The sequence below is a fragment of the Panicum virgatum genome, chromosome 7N, assembly GCF_016808335.1.
Source record: "Panicum virgatum strain AP13 chromosome 7N, P.virgatum_v5, whole genome shotgun sequence".
In the NCBI taxonomy this organism is placed as follows: domain Eukaryota; kingdom Viridiplantae; phylum Streptophyta; class Magnoliopsida; order Poales; family Poaceae; genus Panicum; species Panicum virgatum.
Window position 1 is genome coordinate 711,923 of NC_053151.1, and position 19,528 is coordinate 731,450.

The 19,528-nt window shown below is 44.1% G+C and overlaps 1 protein-coding gene and 1 pseudogene across 1 annotated transcript; both read right to left on the reverse strand.

The window, feature by feature from the left end:
• Positions 1-5,589: 5,589 nt before the first annotated feature.
• LOC120682916 (shikimate kinase 2, chloroplastic-like) lies at positions 5,590-6,911 on the reverse strand. Its single transcript, XM_039964932.1, has 6 exons — positions 6,756-6,911; positions 6,524-6,606; positions 6,360-6,421; positions 5,872-5,936; positions 5,717-5,781; positions 5,590-5,611 (listed from the first exon to the last, which is right to left on the reverse strand). Exons 1-6 carry the CDS (start codon positions 6,909-6,911, stop codon positions 5,590-5,592), a joined length of 453 nt encoding a protein of 150 aa, XP_039820866.1.
• Positions 6,862-18,997, reverse strand: LOC120681731 (annotated as a pseudogene).
• Positions 18,998-19,528: the final 531 nt, after the last annotated feature.

Consider the following 19,528-nt stretch of genomic DNA (forward strand, 5'->3'; position numbering starts at 1 on the left):
TTAAGACTAAATCCTTCAAATTAGCAAATTGAATTGGGTTTACTTTGGTCACCTACACGTGAATACGCGGGGCAACAAAATTTATACCTTAATTCGTAACTTTCAAACCAATAAGAGAACACGCACAAATTTTAATGACAACTCACCCATGATATGATGAATAAAAACCTAGTTAAAACTAAGGGAGAAAATAATGTTTCACACATGAAATGACAAGTCGCTCGAATTTCAAATTCGAACTCCTCTTTTATTCACTAAAAGAAAAAGCCTCAAAAAGGAAATTTCAAACCGTAGTTCAAATGAACTTTTGCCCAAAACAAAAGTTGTAGAATTTAATATGACAAACAATGTTCGTGTTAAAATTTTTTCAAGTTGCCACACAAAATTTTGAGAAAAATTTGGATTTTGAAACGTATAGGGTGAATTCAAACTATACGCGAATTTGAATTTTTAACTTTCAAACGGAGCCTCAAATGAAAAAGTGCCTGAAATAAAAGTTGTAGAGTTTTGAATTTTAAACAACTTTTGTATTCAAAATTTTTCGAGTTTGAATACAAAATTTGGAGAAAAATTGAGTCAAACGTCGGTTGACCACTTTACCCTTCTCTCTTCTCTCCTCCCCCATACAAAGCATGCTTCCTCATTACCCACGTGTATTACACAAATCATCACCGTCATTAGATAACCATCATTAGATTTCTGGTTTCAATTTTGATGCACAATGGTTTTTCTTGCCCGGATGCACGTCGGTGTATGGATTGAAACCATTCGTTCTCGCATTCTGTGATCCTTCGGCTGCCGCCCTCACAGGGAGCTAGACTCGCCGTGCATAGCGCAGTGGGATGCTTTGGATGGCTTGATCGTTGCGCTTCGTTGGTGCATGAGATGTGATGGACATGTGACTATCAGAAGGCCCCCGCTCTAGTGCGGCCAACTCTTGGCGCCAGTATCCCTTCAGTTCGTGCGGGCCTCGAGCTCGCGCTTTTGACGAGTGCTTGCATGGTTCTACCTGTGCATTGGGAAGCTGCTTTCGTTACATGTTGGCTACGTTGTGTACACCTCACGGGTGTGACACATCGGCTCTAGAGCACATGCGGCATCGCCTCGTGGTAAGACCAATACGGCTTCCACCATCGAGGCCACCTCGCTTCTGCTCTTGGTCTCGGATGGAGCTCACGCTATATAGGATGAGGCTGCCTCGGCACCCCATTCCTCTCAAAGACGGAACCTTCGGAACAAAGACAGACTGACAAATTTATGGACTATTATAATCTCTGGGCTTGTCTTCATACGAATATGTTCGCCTCGATCCTGAATACGTGGTCGTATCGGGAGAAACCCGACACACTGACAATTGACCCGATTTAGGTGTGTGATCGCTTCAGAGGTGAGGGATTGTCGTGCCGAAATCGGATTAATTGGACAGTTCTACCACATGATAGTGGGATTATTGCATAATATTTAATCACCTAAAGATTTTGTCCACCCTAGCACTTACTGTCTGAACATGGATCTGCCCCTAACATTGATTTTATTTATTTTTCTTTGAGTGAAAAATGATACAATATAAAAATTGCTCAGAAAAATCTATAAAAACAATGGTGGCATGGTTATGGAAAGAACACCTTAGATAGATAATTTCATGCACAGTAATTACTTTTTCTTGGTGTTTTGAAAATGACAATTGTAAAAAATATATAAAATAGATAATAGAAAAGTGGTATGAATCTTGCTCCAAAAATTCCATCAATTTGCTTGTGGTAATATTACTGTCTAAATGGACTTGTAGAATTTTTCCATGATTTTTTGTCGCTGTTTCAATGGAGAGCCAAAAATGGAATAAATGGTTAAATAATAATGAGGCAAAATAAGGGATGGATGAAATGTGTTTTATATTGCTCAATAAGATCTGTCAAAATTCCAGGGAGCAAATAATGCTCTAAGCAGGCTCCAGTAAAACTTTTAACCGCAGAAGTGCCATATATTTCTTGTAGTGAAAATGACAAGTATGCCACTTTAAATATTGTTATTTTCATAACTACCATAAATTAGTTCCTCTGCATGTATGCTGAGAAGTATTTGGCTTACCAAATACTTCTCAGCATCATGATTCCATTTGGGTCATCGTCGACAGGCTCACAAAGACCGCTCATTTTATTCCAGTGCATACTGAATATCGAGCCAAGAAATATGCTGAAATCTATATTGATCGGATTGTCTGTCTACACGGTATACCCAAAACGATTATCTCGGATCGTGGTCCTCAGTTTGTGGCAAGGTTTTGGGAGCAGCTCCAAGAGGCTCTCGGAACTAAATTAATTTGCAGCTCAGCTTACCATCCACAGACAGACCGAAATGTTGAATCAAATTCTCGAGGATATGCTTCGAGTATGTGTCATCCATTATGACAAGAACTGGGACAAATGTTTATCCTTGGCTGAGTTTTCTTATAACAACAGCTATCAGGCCAGTCTGAAAATGGCACCATTCGAGGCCTTATATGGTCGACGGTGTCGAACTCCTTTGAGTTGGTCCCAGACTGGAGAACGTCAAATATTTGGACCCGAGTTAGTGGTCGAGGCTGAGGAAAAAGTAAAAATAGTACAAGCAAATCTCCGAGCAGCCCAATCTCGACAAAAGAGTTATTTTGATAAAAGAAGAGATCCTTTGAAGTTCATGGTTGGTGACCACGTTTATTTACGAGTATCACCAACTCGAGGCGTTCAACGTTTCAGAGTCAAGGGTAAGCTAGCACCTCGCTATGTCGGGCCATATGAAATCACTGAAGAATGTGGACCTGTGGCTTATCGTTTGCGACTTCCTTCACGACTCACAGCCATCCATAATGTTTTCCACATATCCCAACTCAAGAAATGTGTTCGAGTTCCTACTGAAATCATCGATCAACAAGAAATTTTAGTGGAGCCCGATCTCTCATATACAGAATATCCACTTAGAATTTTGGATCAAAAAGAGAGAGGTACTCGTCAAAAGGTGGTAAAAATGTATAAAATTCAGTGGTCTCATCACACTGAAGAAGAAGCCACCTGGGAGACGGAAGATTATCTTAATCGACATTATCCGGGTTTTCTTAGCTCCACCTCAGGTATATCACTTTCCCTACTTAAATTCAATCATCCAATCTCGGGGCGAGATTCTTTTTAAGGGGGGTAGGTTGTGACACCTCAGGTGTCAGTACACTTAAATACAGATCACTGTACCTCATTTAAACTTAAAAGAAAAATGTGGGCAATTAATTCAAAGAGAAGGGTCCAATAAAAGTCAAAATATACAAAAGAAATTAAAGGAGAAAGAAAAAGGAGTGAAAAGCTACTCAAATTTCAATTCAAAAATGTGCACAAATTTTTAGTTGGCTCATGAGAGGTACTTCAATTGACATGTGCTCAATTGAACTTCAGCCAAAAATCAATCAAAAACAGAATAAAACCAAATCTCTTTTGTGAAAGTTTGAAAATTTACAAATAGTTCAAAATTTGAGCTTCAAATGAAAATTTGCATAACACAAAAGTTGTATATCTTGAAAAGTTATGCAAAATTGATATTCAACACTTTTTCATTTGAGCCCTCTAAGTAGGAGATATTTTTAGTTTACCGATAGGTCCCTGAACTTTTAGAAATCGCAGTTATGCCCTCATCTCCATCTCTCTCCTCCCGGTGCTCTGTTTCGCCCGCCGCCCGCCGTACGCCGCCAGTGAACCTCGTCCACGGCGCGTCCGCGGCCAAATGGACCCGGGGAACCCCTCCAGCACCACCCGGCCTGCCCCTTGGCACCTCCCCACGCTAACACGCGTCCCAGACGCCCTCCCGAGCTGCCACGCCGCCCCGCCATGCGCAGCTCCGCCTGCTCGCTCCGCCCGCTCGCCGTCGAATCACCGCGGACCAAACCAGCCTCCCCCAGACGCCACTCCCCTCGCCCAGGTGCTCTCTGGCCTATAAGTACCCCCAGAGCCCCGCCGTCGCGCGGCTTCCCCTCCTTCTTCCTCCTCCCGCCGTCCGCCATGGCCGGCGAGATCTAGCTCGCGCGGACCGGCCACCACAGCCCTGCATTGCTCCATTCAACCACCCCAGAAGCTTCTCCACCTTCCAGTTGAGCTCCACGCGCGCGGAATCGAACCCAAACCCTTTCCCGACGCCGTTCCCCTTCTACGCCGCCGCCGGCGAGCTCGGGCTCACCGCGGACCGGCCAGCCCAGAGGGAGACCGAGCACGACAGCTACCCCAGGAGCATCCTCACGCTCTCGCGGTGCTCGTGCGCACCACGTTCCCCTACCCCGAGCCCTCCTTCGCCTACAACGCCGGCGAACGGAACATCTCTTCCGCCATGCCACCGAACTGGCGCGGTATACTTGCTGTGCCACTCGGGCTTCTCACACACCACCTCCGCCGCGTGCTGACTTCCCCTCCGAGCCTAGCAACGCCTTCCGCATCGGCGCCAGGAGCTTCCTTGATGTGGGTGAGGCCAGTCTTCTTTGCTCTTCTTTTCCAACGAAGCATCACAGCACATACGAGTCGCCATCATTGTGACTGTCCATCATTGTGATAGTACTCAAGGCCCACAAGCGTCGCCACTTTCGCGACGGAGGGCGCGGCCTCGATGCTTCCGTATCCGTTGGAGGTATGAAGTAAAACATCAATTCAAGCTTCTGCCTCCCTACTTGCCTCACGTGACCCTCCCTAAAGAAAGCAATCAAGCAACGACCAATCGATTAGCACAAAAATTAAAATCAATCCTCCAACCATGACACGGAGCCGGGAGGAGGCTGCCCTCAAGCACGTGCATGTGCTACAGTATGCCTCCCTGCAGAGCGAGAAGTTGGCATCTTCTACACGCACTTCGTCGGCCTGGCTTCATGGCTTGCCCGCTCTCATCACGGCGGGGGGAGTCACCGAGGCGCCTTGGCAGCTGTAGTGGACGGGCGCTTATCGACAGGGGACCTGAGGCTTCCCTGAGCCATCGGGAGGGGGAGGAGAGAGGTGGGGACGGTAGCAGCGGCGCACAGCTGTGCAGGAGGTAGGGGCGGTGGCCGAGGTCGCAGGGGGGCGCGCATGCGCGATTGAACAATGACGTGATGGGTATAGCATGCGGGTAGGTGGGTAGCCAGAACATCACGGCGATAAAAACTTTTGTGAATTGGCAGAAACTATCTCCTAACTCATAATTTCTATAGGTGTATCTTTCCTCCCACCTTGCTCGATCCCGACAAATAGGTGCAGCGTGAGAGGTACGTCGAACCCGATTCAGATCAGAATTGTTTTTAAAAGTTTTTGATCAATATAGTATATTATTGTGCTTGTAAATATAGCTGGTTGACATAAGAGAGATTTTAATGATCTCCTTACAGATTGCTTTCTTACTCGGATTTAAAGGAAAAAAACAACCCATTTACCATGAATTTTGTGGGAACTTTGTACAAATTCATCATGTCTCTAAAACAAGCTCCTCGGAGCAAAGAAAGCTTGTCGAACCAACTTGTAAAAACCTCTTTCATCCGTGGAGCTTCTCTCGTTAGCTCCATCCATCAGTTGCTCTATGGTCTACCCTTTTGCAGGTAGGGTATCTTTCATTCTATCATCCCTTTTCAGATTTCAAACTGAAGAAGAACAAACAAACACTTTAGAGTGGTTGTACTCTACTGCTACACATGGGGTCGAAATTCTACAAGGTCTGGATCCTACGGCTCTGAGAATCAACTTACAAGTCACTAACTTGGCCATGCATTGTGGGATGTTCATTGACAAAGTTTCCAATCTGAAGTAGCGCCTGAAATGCATAATGGTTGCAGATTAGGGCCAAAATACTTGAACTGTGACCACACTGTAATGTGTCAATTGAAAAATGATGGTACAATACCTCGATGGCGATATCAGTCGGTGTCAGCTTAGAAACATCTTGGTGGCCCTGCTTAGCTGCGATCTCTGCACAGATAAATGCAGTGAGATAGTATATGTCATAGAACGGGATCATGAAGGGGGCAGAAATTGATAGAACGAGATTAGTACCTTCAAGAGACTCTTGCATCGGCGTTCGCACAAGCCTCAACTCTTTGCTCCGCAAGCATGCTCAGTTTCGTGAAAGCCTGAAGCAAACTTAGTTTAGCTCTTCGTGCATTTTAACCATAGCAGACAATAGGACAAGATACGAGTAGTGGAAAGCTAAGGGTATTTTCATTGCAAGTCTTTGCTGGAAGCCTGAGTGCCTGACTAACTGACGAATGTTATAGTTGGGATGGAAAAATTAAAACATAACAGTTTTAAGGATGAAAATAAATACCGCTGTGTACGGATCGTCAGATGGCTGGTCTAGGAGAGGACGAGAAGCAGTCCCCACTTGAGCAATACGTTTCGCAAGTGCATCCAAAGGCACATCCAACCAAACAGATAGACCTTTCTTCATGTAATTCCTGTTTTTTATTTAAAAAAGGAAAGCAATCATAATTACTATTTTTCTGAGAACAAACAGCAAGTTCAAATCACAAGACGGGAAACCAAAGTTATTCTAGTACCAGTTGATTGGCCTAATAACAGCACCACCTCCGGTTGCAACAACTAATCGCCGCATTGAGGACAAATCCCTCAAGACATTACTCTGCAACACAGGAAAGCAGAGGAACATGAAAGTGTCATTCCATAAGGCTTTCTATTTTCATTACTAAAATGACAATAACAATTCAACGAATTACATAAGAAGATATATAAAAGTTGTCAAAGAGCAAATAAAATTCAGCAAGCATTTACCTCATTCTCTCTGAAAAACGCTTCACTATGAATCTTAAATATTTGAGCAACGGAAGACATGCCAACTGCTTGTTCTACCAAATTATCACTGTCGAAGAATGAATAGCCCAAAACTTCAGCCAATATCTTTCCCACCGTGCTCTTTCCAGAGCCCATCATTCCTGCAGTAAGAACTCACGCATTAATTTCTGATGAGGCGATACGACAGATCAATATATAACTTGGTCAACAGAGAAGTATCGGAAGTTCAGAACTAACCAACTAGGTAAATGCACCGCCCATTCAAGTGGAACATAACTTCTTCTGATTTCCTCTGCAGTTACGATGGAAATATATCACAAACAATGGCCTAAACGCAAGGAAATTATGATGGCACATGCGATTTAATTCATATTAGAACTTTAGCGTACTATTTGTTTACCTTTAACAAGAGGGCCTCGTCAACTGAGTTATGCAAGCTCCCACTGCCTATTATTCAAGGTAGGAGAGCATGCGGTGAGCAAGTTATTGGACACCAACAGATATTGATGTAACAACAAATAGGAGACATCATCAACAGATGTCAGCAGGTGAGTGAAGTCAACATGTTTCACATATCAACACTTCGGAAATAAAGAACTGATAGGATGTCAGCTTACCTTTGGAAGAGGAATAAATGATCTATTTTTGAAAAGCTTCGTTATGTCACTGGACCTTGAAGGCTTCCGTCCTTTCAGGTCCCCTACCAGCCACTTCAAGGATGATGACTGAATACATTTCATAGTAATAGGGAGTTTAGGCACTGCTGTTGCAATCCACCATGCCAATGAACTATGATATGGTGCTAAGAAAGAGAAAAGCTACTCAGAACAGTTTAAAATTTAAAAGAAGCAGGCTTTAAAGTTGCACAACAATGCAGGGAAGTGACACAAAGTTGGTGTATCCTTCTTTTCTTCCTTTACACCTAGTTTGTTTTACTGGCTAAACTACAGTTCAGCAATTGCCAAGGAGGCCATCTAGAAGCCCTCGTTGCTCTCTATCGCTACACTTGGCATTGCAGTGGCTTTTGGTAGCACGTCTGCTTTGCTCCTGACAAAATACTCTCCAGTCACAAAAAGGTCACTTTGGAAACCGATAGTCACCAACATGCTACTTTGACTACTAAGTACGAGTATAAAGTATATGCAAAATGTAGCAAAGACTACTAATTATGAGTATTAAGTATATGCAAAATGTAGCAAAGCTATAATATTAATAAATTATATGTCAACCAATCTAGGATATCGATGGTCAGAGTAAACATGCTGATTGAAAACAACCCAAAATGGCACAAACACTCTTCTTTTACTGGAGAGAGCATAAATCAATTAGTAGCCCCTTTCAATAGCTGTAGTGGTAATTTTTACTAGAATAAGTAAATTTCTTTGTACTAATCACACCTCAAAGCAATGCAGTACAACACTGAAAAAGGGTGGATGAAGGAATCTTGTCAGGCCTGACTGTGCAGCCTTATGCACCTATAGAACTAGAAAGGCCAGAAAGTAGTGTCAACTTGCACAATTCATTTTCAAACCAGGCAGAATAAGGCCATGCTTTGCAGGAATATAATGATAAAAGCCCAGCTTGTACTCACGAAGGATAAACATAAATAGGCATTGCTTTTGCAACTTTTTTCTCTCTAAAACAAGCATGCCATTAGGCCAAGCATAATGATATCTAGTTTAGATACAATCCTGAACTAGTAAATTATCCAACGGGCAACGGCAACCAACTATAAAAAAAATATGGCTTCGTGCCAATGATATGGCCGCCACATCAACCACAATAAAGAGCGCTTACAGGAATATTCGGCAGAATGGGCTAAGCAACATCAGCATGATAAATTGTTACTAATTTGGTTCTCATCACGAGTCACTATCATTGCAACTATTACGACCAGAAGCATTAGATGGAAAAACTAAAAGTTAGTTAGGCACCTTGCGTGGTAAAAAAAAAATGTGCAGAAACAAATACATGAATAACTGGGAGAATAAATGTTTTCTGGACCAGTTGCAACAGGGGAGGATCAGAAAACAAGCATATCTTCTTTAGCAGGTTGGCAAGAAAATTACCAGTGGAGACAGACGAGCCAGATTACGGAACAGCAGAGTCCTCTATATTTAAGCAGAACCCACATAAGAACCAACAACAAAATATATAATTGAGTGCAAGCAGGTAGGGCTAATGGAGCTTATACGGCTTACAGGTTCTTTATCCTTAGGTGCTGCTGTTGATGCCTCTGTTATGTTCTGCCCACATATCAAAACTAGAGGTCCAGTAAGTTGATCAAACATTTCCTCTAACTTTTCAACAAATTCTCTGCCATTTGATCTTGGAACTGCCCTAGACAGCCACTGGGAACTGTCTGGAAAGTAAACAATGGCTGGTTGTAGAGATGACAGTACCTATTTTGTAAGCATAACATTATAGATAAGTTTATTAAGCAAATCATAAGGACTCAAACACTCGTGAATATTGTCACTTGTACAGCAGACTGAGTGGTGAACCTATGCAAGCAGATGCATGTACACGAGAAAGGAATATATCAAGATAATACAAGTTATATACAAACAGTTATATTCAGATAAAATACCTCGCAAAGTGCTTCCAGTGCAATATGCCAATCTTCCGCCTGAGTATCATGGTCATGCTCAATATCCTGAGCTAGAAGTACAAAAAGAAAAGAACGCTAAATTGCAGGCATGTCCAAACTGAATATAGCAATATGGACGCTTGGGACTAGAAGCATACTGTCAACCCAGTAAACTGCTGGTTTAGCATTTTGCACTTTGTCTACTTCATCTTTGTTACCATCAGCCACCCTCTCCTCAGGAGGGTCAAATATAACAGCCACTTGATCACCATTGATCTCATACACCTCTCCACGCTGTCCATTTGATAAAGTTCTGCAATTATAATAGATAGAAGAATGTTCAATTATAAAGGATTTGTACTTACAAATGTTGAGAGATAATAATGCATCCCCCATTGGCAAAGGCTCGAGCATGCAATATAAGGAAATACAACCATGAAACCAAGTCATCCATCAAAACCAATGTTGGGAATAAGGCTAAGCAAGTGTATGTAACTATATAAGATTCTGCATCTATGTCTCATTTATAAAACTAAGCAGTATAAGAATACAAGCGTTTCCAAAGAAGTGGTGACATGTACAATTTACATGTACCAAGCAATGTTAAAATAAACTCCGCCAGGCCCGTATCCGGGCACGTGCGGACCGTGCGACCGCACAGGGCCCCCGAATTCGAAGGGCCCCCAAAATATTAGGTATACATCAGATATAGTCATGTAAAGACTTTAATTTAGTTGATTGTTTGACCCAATTTGTGGTAAAACATGGCCCAAATTGCTCCTAAAAGATAAATCGTCGTAAACATATCACTTGTCACTTCTTTTTACATGGGTGCTGCTCGGGGTCACGTGTGTGATCTCGAGTGGACCTGTCACAGCATCCCAACCTCTCCAAGATTCCGTCTTTTGGACTTAAAATCGGCCTAATAAACCAGACCCTTCAATGCTTTGTTGCTAGAACAAACTTTTTTTCGGAAATTTTTTTTGTTGCTCAAACAATAAATATTGTTCTAGCAACAAAAAAAATTGTTTCGGAACAAAAAAACAGTTATTGGGCCTTTTGTGATGATTTAACTGGCAGTCACACGTGTGACTTGTAACATTTGTGCTTTCACACAGCACATCGTGCTTGCCGGCTGCTATTGCTTAGTATTCATGATCCTGTACTAGGCCACTAGGGCCCCGGTCCATTGTTTCGCACAGGGCCCCCGAATTTGCTGGTACGGCCCTGACTCCGCTTATGTTGTCTCAACATAGTAGGTCCCAAGCCCTGGTAAAGGAGGAGGGTGCGATAGGCTTGGCGAGCCAGCAGTGAACCTAGCCATTCTAATGGAGATGAAACCCAAGAGAAATCCGTTGGGACGTAATCCTCTTAGCAACGCGTCATATCGGAATCCGGGTATGGTGTTAAATGGGCAAGGGCCGGGTCGTCTCCCTCTTGGTGACGCGTCGTGTCGTGATCTGGGCACGTTGTTAAGTAAGCAAGGATCGGGTCGTCATTTTCTGAGTGGTGCGCTACATCGGCACCTGAGTGTAGTGAAAAATGAGCAAGGGTCTTCACATCTCTCTCGACAGGTGCGAAGGGCAAGGAAGTTAGTCGAACCAACTAGGATTCGTGTAGGTAGTTGGAATGTAGGGTCCCTTACAGGTAAATTAAGAGAGTTAGTTGACGTAGCAACTAGGAGGCGTGTAAACATCTTATGTGTTCAAGAGACTAAATGGAAGGGCCAGAAGGCGAAGAAGGTGGATAATACTAGTTTCAAGCTATGGTACACAGGGACAGCTGCAAATAAAAATGGAGTAGGAGTTTTAATTGACAAGAGCCTAAAGGATGGAGTGGTGGACGTGAGAAGGCTAGGGGATAGGATTATCTTAGTTAGGCTTGTCGTTAGTGATACGGTCATGAACGTAATTAGTGCGTATGCTCCCCAAATAGGTCACGATGAGAGTGCTAAGAGGCAATTCTGGAAAGATTTAGATAGCGTGGTTAGAACTGTACTTTCTAGCGAAAAGCAAAGTTCAGCTAGGCGCTAGGCGGAATCTAGGCGCTGACCCATTGCCTAGCGCCTAGTCGGGAGTACTCGGTCCTAGGCGCTCCTAGGCGTTTTATATATATATACTAATATACATATATTATCTTCTAAAAGAAAAAAAATAAACAGCTGAATAGTGGGCTCAGATAGGTAAAAAGGCTGATTTAGGGAGATAGAAAGGCCCAAGAGACAACCTGTCCAGTCCATAGAAAGGCCCAAGAGAGAGGCAACCTGTCCAAACCCTATCCATCTCCCAACTCCCGCATCCTTCGTGAGGCTCGTCTCCAGCCTCAGCCGCCGCCACCGCCGATTCCTCTCCTCTCCCTCTCCGACATCTCTCTCTCCTCTGCTGGGCGCCCGCGCCCGCGCCAGCAGCTGCCCGTGCAAGCCCCTGCCACCGCCCGCAGCTCCCCCCCCCCCCGGCGACCTCCGCCAGGCGCTCCTCCACCCCCACTGGCTCTGCCGACGAGCCGCCGCCGCCTAGAAGAGCGACTATGGCCAAATCGACGCGGCAGGGCTTCGACTAGCGCCTAATCGCGCCTAGGCGCCGCGGAATCGCCGCCTAGCCGAACCATGGCGAAAAGCTTTTCATAGGAGGAGATCTTAATGGCCATGTAGGTACAACAAGGGCAGGTTTCGAGGGGATTCATGGAGGCTTTGGGTATGGTAGTAGAAATCAAGAGGGAGAGGAAGTCTTGGAATTTGCAGTAGCTTTTGACTTGATGATAGCGAACAATTTCTTTAGGAAAAGGCAATCCCATTTAGTGACTTTTAGTAGTGGTAACACTGTAGTCAGATTGACTTTATCCTCACAAGAAGAGAGGATAGACGAGCAATGCTTGAATTGCAAGGTGATACGAGGGGAATGTGTTGTTTCTCAACATAAACTTGTGGTGGCGGATTTTCGTTTACAGATGCACGCACGTAGGGATAAACAAACTAAGATTGCAAGAATAAAGTGGTGGAAAATGAAAGAGAAGACGTCAGAGACCTTCAAGAAAAGGGTAATCAAAGAGGGCTCTTGGACGGAAGGAGATGATACAAACAACATGTGGGAGAAGATGGCAAACTGCATTCGGAAGGTGGTCTCAGAAGTGCTTGGAGTGACCAAAGGAGGTAGATGCGTAGATAAAGATACTTGGTGGTGGAATGAGGAAGTCCAAAGAAATATTAAGGAAAAGAAAAAACGTTATAGGCGCTTATTCCATGATAGAAGTGTAGACAACATAGAGAAGTACAAGAGGCAAAAAAGATCGCAAAGCGAGCAGTAAGTGTGGCAAAGGGTAGGGCGTATGAGGATCTTTACCAACAATTAGGTATGAAGGAAGGAGAGAAGGACATATATAAGATGGCTAAGGTTCGTGAGAGAAAGACGAGGGACTTCAACCAAGTTAAGTGCATTAAAGATGAAATGGAGAACATCTTGATAAAAGAGGATGACATCAAACATAGATGGCAAGAGTATTTTAACAAATTATTCAATGGTGACAATGAGAACACAACCTTTCACTTGGATGACTCTTTTGATGACACCAAAAAGCACTTTGTACGGAAAATCCAAGAATCTGAGGTCAGAGAGGCATTGAAAATAATGAAGAGGGGTAAAGCGATCGTCCCGGATGGTATCCCAATTGAGGTGTGGAGATGCCTCAGGGATACAGCCGTAATATGGCTAACCAAGTTGTTCAACCATATTTTTCAGTCAAACAAGATGTCTGAAGAGTGGAGAAGAAGTATATTGGTACCAATATACAAGAATAAGGGAGATATTCAAAGTTGCACCAATTACCGAGAAATTAAATTGATGAGCCATACTATGAAGCTATGTGAGAGAGTTATCGAGCACCGTTTGAGAGGGATAACACGAGTCTCTATGAACCAATTTAGCTTCATGCCTGGAAGGTCAACAATGGAAGCCATTTTCTGAATAAGACAAGTTATGGAGCGGTATAGAGAGAAGAAGAAGGACCTACACATGGTTTTCATTGACTTGGAGAAGACTTATGACAAAATACCAAGGAATGTTATGTGGTGGGCTTTGGACAAACATAAAGTCCCAACAAAGTACGTTGGACTTATTAAGGACATGTACAACAATAAGTCCAACAATATTGTTACTAGTGTTCAGACACGCGATGGCGACACAAATGCTTTTCCTATTAAGATAGGACTACATCAAGAGTCAGCTTTGAGGCCTTATCTATTCGTATTGGTGATGGATGAGGTCACAAGGGACATACAAAGGGATATTTCTTAGTGTATGCTCTTCGCGGATGATGTAGTGTTAGTTGATGAAAGTCGAGCAGGAGTAAATAGGAAACTAGAGGTGTGGCGGGAGACCCTAGAGTCAAAAGGTTTTAGACTTAGTAGAACTAAAACTGAGTATATAAGATGTGACTTTGGTACTACTACACATGAGGAGGGAGATGTCAATTTAGAAGGCCAAATAGTGCCAAAAAAGGATATTTTTCGGTATTTGAGATCAGTGCTACAGAGAGATGGGGATATTGATGAGGATGTTAGTCATAGAATCAAAGCGGGGTGGATGAAGTAGCGCCAAGCATCTGGTATTTTATATGACAAGAGAGTACCATTGAAAATAAAAGGCAAGTTTTATAGGACGGCAATTAGACCTGCAATGTTGTATGGTGCAGAATGTTGGCCTATAAAAAGATGACATGTTCAGCAGATAAGTGTTGCAGAAATGCGTATGCTGCGTTGGATTTGTGGTAATACAAGAAGGGATCGAGTCCGGAATGAGGATATACGTGATAGGTTAGGGGTAGCACCAATTGAAGAAAAGCTTATCTAACACCGGCTGAGATGGTTTGGACATGTCCAACGGAGGCCTCTGGAGGCACCATTGTGTAGTAAAATTCTAAGGTATAACAGTAATGTGAAGAGAGGCAGAGGAAGGCCGAAATTAACATGGGAAGAGGCAATAAAAGGAGATTTGAAAGGATGAAATATACCCAAAGATTTAGCTCTAAATAGGAGCACTTGAAAAACAGCTATTTATGTGCTTGAATCCTGATTTTAAAACTTGTTGGGTTTCAACTCTAGTCTACTCCAACTTGCTTGGGACTGAAAGACTATGTTGTTGTTGTTGTGTAAGCAATGTTAAAATGCAAAGTCCCTCAGCCCTCGCAACCACCCCAAAGGACAGCAATATTGCCAACTAATGCCATGACAATGTGCAAAAATACGCTGCATAGTTCTAATCTTAACTACTTCGTCCTTATTTCCATTTTTGTTGAGAAAGCTAGAAAAGTAAAAAAACGAATTGACTTGTGATGGTTATGTAAAAAGATGATGCATCAAGGCACATTCAGCTGAAATGCGGTGGCAATAACATGCAACAAAGAATGCCCGCAAAAGAAAGTCAAAATCTTCTTGCACTATTTTCTATACAAATACAAGAAAGACTTATCCACCCACCTGCCACTAATAAAGGTATAGGCATTCTTTGAGCCATCTTGAGTAGGTATTTTCCCCAAAATGATCCTGTGATTTGACATATATGATATGCATTATGATCAGTGTAAAAATACTAGATCAGTATGACAGCCCATAAGACCATAACCATGCTAAGAAAAAGGGTCGAGGGAAAAAGGTTGGGTAGCTAATATGCAGTACAAACATGTGGAAACATGCCCTCCTGACACTCATCACAAGCCAAGTTATAGGTTTGGAAGTTAGAACTAGGAAAGGTTGTCTTGTGACTACCTTTAAAGTCTTTGGGTAGGATCAATTTAACCACAACCACTGAACATTCATACACAAATAACAGAGAATGTAGACAGCCATGGGCACATGTAGACACATAAGGTCACAAATGTGTGTGTGCCTCACCCTACAAAACCAATAAGGGTGCACCCATGTTTCTACTTGAGCCTTCTGCTTATTGTGTATCCAAATGCATAAACAGACATCTCAAATAAACAAAGCCCACACATTGAAATTCCTATCAGATGGAAATTTTTTATATCATACAAGCTCACATTATTATAGCATACAAAATTTATTTCAAGTGCCGTAGATCAGATACTTGAATCATTGTGATCAGCTTTACAACAACAACAACAACAAGATAGCCTTTTTTCCCAAGCAAGTTAAGGTAGGCTAGAGATGAAACCCAAAAGAAATAAGTTCAAGGTTCAGGCACATTGATAGCTAGTTTCCAAGCGCTCCTATCCAAAGCTATCTCTTTAGAGATATTCCAATCCTTAAGGTCTCTCTTAACCAACTCATCCCACGTCAGTTTAGGTCTACCTCTATCCCTCTTTACATTATCGACCCGCTCAAAGAACACCATTACGCACCGGCGCCTCAGGAGGCCTTTGTTGGACATGTCCAAACCATCTCAGCCGATGCTGGGTAAGTTTCTCCTCAATTGGTGCCACCCCGACCCTATCCCGAATAACTTCGTTCCGGACTCTATCCCTCCTTGTGTGCCCGCAAAACCACCGCAACATCCGCATCTCTGCTACACTCAATTGCTGGACATGTCGCCTTTTTGTAAGCCAACATTCAGCACCGTATAACATCGCCGGACGAATTGTTGTCCTATAGAATTTGACTTTTAGCTTTTGTGGCACCCTCTTGTCACAAAGGATGACAAAAGCTTGCCGCCATTTCAACCAGCCAGCTGAAATTCTATGCCTAATATATTCATCAATGTCGCCATCCTTTTGTAGCACCGATCCTAAATACCGAAAAGTATCCTTCTGGACCACCACTTGCCCATCTAGACTAACGTCTCCCCCCTCATGCCTAGTCGCGCTGAAATCGCACATCATGTACTCGGTCTTGGTCCTACTAAGTCTGAACCCTTTCGACTCTAACGTGCGTCTCCACAGCTCTAACTTCCTATTAACCCCTGCCCTACTCTCTTCAACTAGCACCACATCATCAGCAAAGAGCATACACCAAGGGATCTCACCTTGTAAATGGGGTAGCTAGTAAAATGAAATGCCAATAATATGCGGTATAGACAGATCCAAAGAGTAGCAATGAAAAGGATTTCAAAACAAATGTGGCCCACAAACCAAAATGAGGATAGCATAGCTTTTAACAAGTACCTATTATCTGCTTCAACAACCAGTGATGCTCCAACGTATTTGACCCTATCTCCTGAAAACAATAATGAGAACGATTTAATTTGGCTATGCCTTCATTTAGTGTTCTACAACTTTTGTATAAGTGATAAAAGAGTCTAGCCTGAATTCCATGTTGTACAAGAGCGATGTATGTACAGTTAACAGTACAGCTGTACTTTGTAGCTAGCTCATAAAATAAGCTTCAACTTAAAGAGTGGCTACATGGTATAACTGCACTACTGCAATATAGTGAAGTGTTGTTATGGTAAGGTGGTGCTTGGGTTCACCCTAACAGTGTAACTGTAGAGTGTGATTGGGTGCGTGCCTGATTTAGGCCAACAGGTGTTATCCAAAGCACACAACAATGGTAACACATAAAACAAAGGCCAACTTATTCTTGTGAAATGACATATTAGCTCAAAGCACAACAGAAAAACTTAGACTACCAAATGCACTGAGAAGGCTCAACAAGGGAATAGCTATTTGCCAAATATGATCAAAGGAATCAAAGTTTATCCCATAACAAAGGACACTGTGCCAATCTAGAAGGCTCAACGAGGGAATAGCTACTCGCCAAATATGATCAAAGGAATCAAAGTTTATCCCATAACAAAGCACAGATTGGGCGTAAACAGATAATTGTTATATAGTTTAGAGCCAGCTTGGAAAAAACACTCAGTGCTGAGAACGAAAAAGATGAAGTCATTTTACCCTTTTGAAGAGATCTCTTCTCTTCTTCGGATGACTCAGCAGTGCTAGAGGATTCTGCTGCTGAAGAACTTTCCTGTATACCAACAACTCTCTGCAAGCACAAGCAGTGAAGGTATAAATTGTAAGGCAGAAAGAAAACAAACCAAAAGATTTAAATAATCAAGAAACAGCAGCTCAGCAAGGATTAGCGTTTGTAGTAGAAAGAAAGAAAACAGCATCACATGTGGCAGGTTTAAATAGGATTCAATGTTATGCAGTACTACTGGTGTTAGTTTTAACAAGTATATTGTTGGTAGTCTAGAGGTCTACCAATCAGACACAAACTAGTTGTGTAGATACATGGTTTAGGTAAAGGTAAAAGAAAACACATTATTTTCTAAATCTAAATAGAATAGAAGGAACCAGATATATTGAAACAAGACATAGGTAAGAATCTGATAATAAAAAGTCATAGGTAAGAATTGTCAGGTGTCATTATATTTTTATAGTTTTTGCAGCTTAATAGAAATAGAAACCTTGGCAAACTCCTCAAGAGTGCATGGAACTAGCTTCTTTAGGTCTGCCACGGATTTAATAGAATCGTCATCATCGCTTTGACCAGATTCCTCATCACCCTCGCCATCCTCCTCTGATTCGGAACCTTCATCCTCTGACTCTGCATGATTATCCTCTTCCTCACTCTCTGAACAGTCTTCACCACAATCCTACAAGGTCGGACATTAGATACCAACAGACCAACACAAACTGAGATATTAAGATATTTAACAGATGGGGCAGATTATCTTACATATGGAGCTAGAACACTGCTGTCCAGAACTAATAATGACGCGCGCAACTCACTGGCAAGTGCCCTCGCAAATCTCTCTCGGTAAAGTTCAGTCCCTGCATTTTAGCAACAAAAAAAGTTCTCAACATCCATATAGGCACATGGAAGCATATATTGACGAAAACATTAGCTCCATTACTGATCAGTACCTGGCAAGCTCTGGAGCAGTATCCCCCCCACTGGAGGACTGCAGCCCGGAACCGTACTCCAGAGCTACATCCTTGTGCCGTAGGTGCGACGCCACGCACTCGCTCAGCAGCTGCCTCACATTCTGGCTGGCAATCGAAAAGACACGATGCGACTGTGAGCCTCGTCGTACACAAAACAGCAAACAGGTGGCGTGCATGCCCGGTGTTCGCCATTCTTACTCGACGTAGTACGGGAAGCTGTTCCACGAGACGCCGGTCTTGTCCCACGGCACGACGCGGCTAAGGAACTCGTTGCGGAAGCGATCCCGCCTGGTGAGGAACGGCGACTCCCGCCGCTTACAGCCGATGAGGAACCGCTCACCGTTGAGCCACTCCTGCTGGTCCCTCTCCCCGAGCAGCGCGTGCTCCTGCTCGCTGCTGCTGCTGCTTCCGCTGCCGCTGCCGCCTCCACTCCCCGCCGCCGCTGCCTCCGCGCTGCCGACGCCCTCCTTCGAGCTGTAGAACCGGCAAAGCCGACGATTCACGCCGCACGGCCGCGGCGGCGCGCCGAGCCTCCGCACCAGAGCGCCACAGCCTCCGCTGGAGGCCGCCGCGGGGTTGGCGGCGGGCTCGCGCCAGGGCGGCGGGCGCAAGAGGCAGCGCAGCCGCATCGCACGATGCATCGCGGGGCGAGGCGAGAGATCCGCGGCCGTGAGCGAGCTAGGCCTCGGATACGCGCATGCGGCGGCTGGTGGATTGAGAACTCCGGGCTGAGGCGTCACCGGCGGCGCAATCGCAATGGCGGGGAGGAAAGCGTCAGGGCCTCAGGGGTGGTCGTGTTGCGCTACTGGCTGCTGCGAGCGCCTGCGACGAAGAGGACGCCCGAATGCCCGGCTCACCGCCGGTTTGGTAGGGGGGTGCGTCCTTGCGTTGGAAGGTTGTGGGCTGGTGCGTTGGGCCGTAATTGCGGGGAGAATGGAAGATGGACCCGTGCACATGTGCACATTGGATTGAGTTGGGCCGTGGCTGTGGCTGAGGAGGAGAATGAAAGATGGGCCGTGCATGCCTTCCCCTAGAAATCAACTTGGGCTCTCCGCGAGTCCATGCTTTTGATGAGTCTATGCAGGAACAGCTACGGGGCATTGACGTGGACCTCGTTGATGAACGAAGGTGGCGAGCAGCAATCCGAAACACACATTACAACCAGGAGCTCCGGCGCTATCATCAACGGTTTGTGCATAGTAGGGAGCTCCGGGCTGAGGACCTTGTCCTGAGACGAATCCTAAATCGAGAAGGGCTCCACAAACTCTCCCTGTTGCCTATATACCACTGCGCACCGCAGTATACCGATGCAACCAAGCTGCAC

Excerpts from the sequence above, each read along its gene's own strand:
- LOC120682916 (XM_039964932.1), bottom strand. The coding sequence starts at position 6,911 with ATGGGCTCTGGAAAGAGCACGGTGGGAAAGATATTGGCTGAAGTTTTG. Across the intron at positions 6,607-6,755 it reads CGTTTTTCAGAGAGAATGAG|AGTAATGTCTTGAGGGATTT; the intron begins GTAAATGCTTGC and ends CCTGTGTTGCAG. Across the intron at positions 5,782-5,871 it reads CGACTGATATCGCCATCGAG|GCGCTACTTCAGATTGGAAA; the intron begins GTATTGTACCAT and ends TATGCATTTCAG.